Source organism: Carlito syrichta, unplaced genomic scaffold (genome assembly GCF_000164805.1).
Source record: "Carlito syrichta isolate Samal-C Ts95f unplaced genomic scaffold, Tarsius_syrichta-2.0.1 Scaffold95990, whole genome shotgun sequence".
NCBI classification, from domain to species: domain Eukaryota; kingdom Metazoa; phylum Chordata; class Mammalia; order Primates; family Tarsiidae; genus Carlito; species Carlito syrichta.
Window position 1 is genome coordinate 12,476 of NW_007040086.1, and position 3,311 is coordinate 15,786.

Below are 3,311 nucleotides of genomic sequence, written 5' to 3' on the forward strand. Positions count from 1 at the left end.
GGCTTTGGCGGGGCGCTGGGCGCCGCGGGCAGGGGGCTCCTCGGCTCCCGGCGCTTCCTGTGTGTCCATGGGCTCCGGAGACGGCAGCTCACGGTGGGGGCGCGCTGCCTCGGCCGCGCCTTCCGCTTCCCGCGGCGGGTGCAGGCGAGGGTCAGGGCAGCGGGCGGGCGGCAAGGACACCTCGGGCTCGGGGGCCTCCACCTTGGCCGAGAGGTAGAGCTCCCGGGCGCTCCGCATGACCAGCGACAGCTGCAAACTCCGGTGCAGTCGCAGGCCACCGCGCTGCATGCGCGAGTGGTACATCTTCCACACCGACAGGGTCATGATGCGCTGGGCCTCTTTCTGCACCTCCATGTCGGCTCGACGGCGGGGGCTCGCGGGCAGACAGGACAGGCAGCAGGTGCACTCCGGACTAGGAGCTCGCTCACGCCTCCCTGCACGCGCCGACCCACGCAGCGATACTGCCGGGACGCTCTGCCCGGGCGCCCGCCACCCCGGCCTATTTATACCCCGGGTGACGTCACGGACGCCCCGCCCAATCCAAGGGCCGCATCCGGGCTTTCCACAGCGCCGTGGAGAATCCTTAAAGCGACAGGGTGCAATTTATCCAGCGGGGGGCGGAAAAAGGACCCGAACGCCGGCAAGGAGGAACGCCCCCCAACTCCACGCTGAGTTCTCGGGCTGATCTCCTTTCTCTGAGCCTAGCCGATGCACCCACGCGCTAGCTCAGGGGAGGGGGCCAAGAAGGGGGCAAGACCCACCCACATGCTTGCATCTGGAGGCCCCATCGGGTCGTAGGCGGCTAAGTTTCCCTTCATACCCGGGAAGACCCGGATTCGAGCGCGTACCTTCCCCGGGGCACTCTTATTAGCATCTACGAGGCGTCTAATGAATGCATCAGTAACGACGTGAGCACTTAGCGCTTACTACGTGCCAGGCACTGTGATGCGCTTTCCTTTTGTTAATATCTCTCTGATCCTCACCTCCGCTCCGCGGAGGGTACAGTGATATCTGCTTTTTTTCCAGGTGGGGAAACCAAGGCAGAGTTACTCGTTCAATATTTGCTGAACGAATTACTTGGCTAGTGCAGTGAAAGGGGGCCACTAGGGCCTCAAGTTCTCCTGTCTGTAGCCTCGCCAGCCCTCCTCATTCCCCGTTTGTAGGGGGCAAGCGGCACCGCCAGGTTCCTGGGCTTCAGAAATCGCCCACCACGCCGGGTATCCGCGCCCCGCGCCGAGCCTGGCCTCCCGTAACAAGAGCTCCACGGGTGGGTTCTGCGCTCCCACAGCGGCAGCCCCGGCCGCATGACAGTCCCCGTGAACACGTGGCTGCCGCCCCCCAGACGACAGGGTCGTGCTCCGCCTCCGTGCTCCGGGAGGCGGGGTTCGGGTGAGAGCTGGAAACCAAGCAATACCGAGGAGCAAGGAGAAAACATCGGCCCCACCCTCCTCCACGGGCCATCGCTCCGGGAAAACAACTCCAGTGTCTCAATCAAAGGATGCAAAATTGTTCCAAGCGCTCCATTCATTTGTGGTGCGGGCCCTTTAAGGGGTGGCGCCCCCTCCCCCCGACTCGCTCACTGAACCTTCCCGCCACCGGCGCCCGCTGACTTCCACGACTAAATTTGGAAGAAGTGACGTAGGGCTGGTGCCCGAGCCACTTCCGGCTGCCCATATAAGGACAGGGGCCGGGATCGCCCTAGCGGGCGGCGGCGGACTTCCGGGCGGGGGCGGGGCTTCGGGCCGGGACACGCCCCACCGATCCCCCACCCCTCCGGCAGCCGGAGCTGGCCCGAGCCCCAGGTTTCCTGACCGCGTGCAGCGGGCGTATGGGGAGGGAGGGGAGAGTTTCACTTCCTTCCCTCCGGGGGCCAGGAAGGCGGGACGTCGGAAGAGCACCCTGCAGCGGGCAGCGGTGGCCGCCGCGCTCCCACTGACGCCATCACCCTACATAAGGACCCTGCCAACAGACAAGACGACCCGCTGGAGCTTCCTTGTCCCATTCTTCTCCCCGCCCCGTTACGCCCCCGACAAGGCCCCCTCCCAGGTGATTCCTGCCTGATCTTCTCGTGCCTCGGCGCACCGTCACGTCACGCCCCGCCCCGCCACGATTCTCCCCAAAGACCCCTCGAGAACCAGTCCCCATTCAGCGACGCCGCCCTCGTCCTCGCCCCCGAGCCACCACGGAGACTCCACACTGACTTCCCCGGCCCAGGGGCTATCTTTGAGATCCCCCGGTGACCCTCCGAGGGACATCCCCCACCCTCCAGGGCGACCAGGCCCGCCTACTCAGACGACGGCTTCCCACTCCCACCCCTAGAAGAGCGCTTTCCCGGAGACGCCACGCGCACACGGGGCTGACCCTAAAAGCTCCTCCCCAGGCGTTCCCGGCCCCTCCTCCGACGGAGATCCCACACGCGGAGGACTCCCGGGGAGACGTTCCCCAAAGCCACAGCCACGCCCCTCCCGCGACCTCCAGGCCCGCACACGGAAGACTCCGCGACAACGAAACCCTCCTACACGCACCTCCAAGGAGCCCCCACCCGGGCACCTCGGGCCAACGTGCACGCCACCCGCCCCAAGGCGACCTCGAGACGCTCCCCTATCCTTGGCAGGAAAAAGAGAAGGGGAGAGTCCAGCAGGACTCCCCGAAGAATGCCCGCTCCTCACCCCAATCCCGCAGGAGGAGGGGAGGACCTCCCCCCCCGCCCCGCCCCGCAGCCCTTCCCTAACCTGCCACTCGGGACCCTGGGCTGGGACGATCTCCCAGGACTGGATCCGGGTGCCAGTTCGGGAGTCCGTTTAAGGCTCAAAGAATCGAACGAGCCCCTTCCCCAGCCATAATCCCGTCTCAGTTATAAGGGAGCCTATTATTATTGACATTGCCCCGAAGGGAAACAGAGGTTGCGCAGCAACAGTCCGAGGAGCTGAACTCGAATCGAAATTCCGAGCTCGGATCCAAACTGGGCCAGACACAACTAGGACCCCGCCCCCTCTGAGGGGGAGGAGGGTACGCGAGGCGAAAGGATCGGGTATGTGAGCCGGAAGTCACGTGTGCCCACAACAAAAATGGCTGCAGAGAGGGCGGAAGTTCCCATACGTCGTGCCGTCAGGGTCTTTCTTTCTCTCCTGGCGGCCCGGCTCTCGATGGTGGCGTGACGGGGGCGGGGGCGGCGGCGCGTTCTCCTGGCCCGGGAGGGAAGCAGCCCGCAAACCCAAGCCGGGAGGGGGTCCGGCCTGGGGGGAAGGGGGGGTGACATGTCTCTCGAAGACCCTTTCTTTGTAGTCCGAGGGTGAGTGACAGCGAAGGGG

General features: G+C 65.5%; 2 protein-coding genes across 2 annotated transcripts in view; one reads left to right on the top strand and one right to left on the bottom strand.

Moving 5' to 3' along the window:
- Positions 1–3: 3 nt before the first annotated feature.
- On the bottom strand, positions 4–470 carry IER2 (immediate early response 2; the record flags this gene model as incomplete). Its single annotated transcript, XM_021714575.1, has 1 exon — positions 4–470. A coding segment is annotated over exon 1 (351 nt), but the record flags the coding sequence as incomplete, so codon positions are not given.
- Positions 471–3,061: 2,591 nt separating this feature from the next.
- The window catches only part of STX10 (syntaxin 10), a 5,448-nt gene continuing 5,198 nt past the window's right edge, over positions 3,062–3,311 (top strand). The window contains exon 1 of the mRNA XM_021714566.1: positions 3,062–3,292. Coding sequence (XP_021570241.1) covers positions 3,258–3,292 — 35 coding nt within the window. The 5' untranslated portion in view covers positions 3,062–3,257. The remainder of the gene's footprint in view (positions 3,293–3,311) is intronic.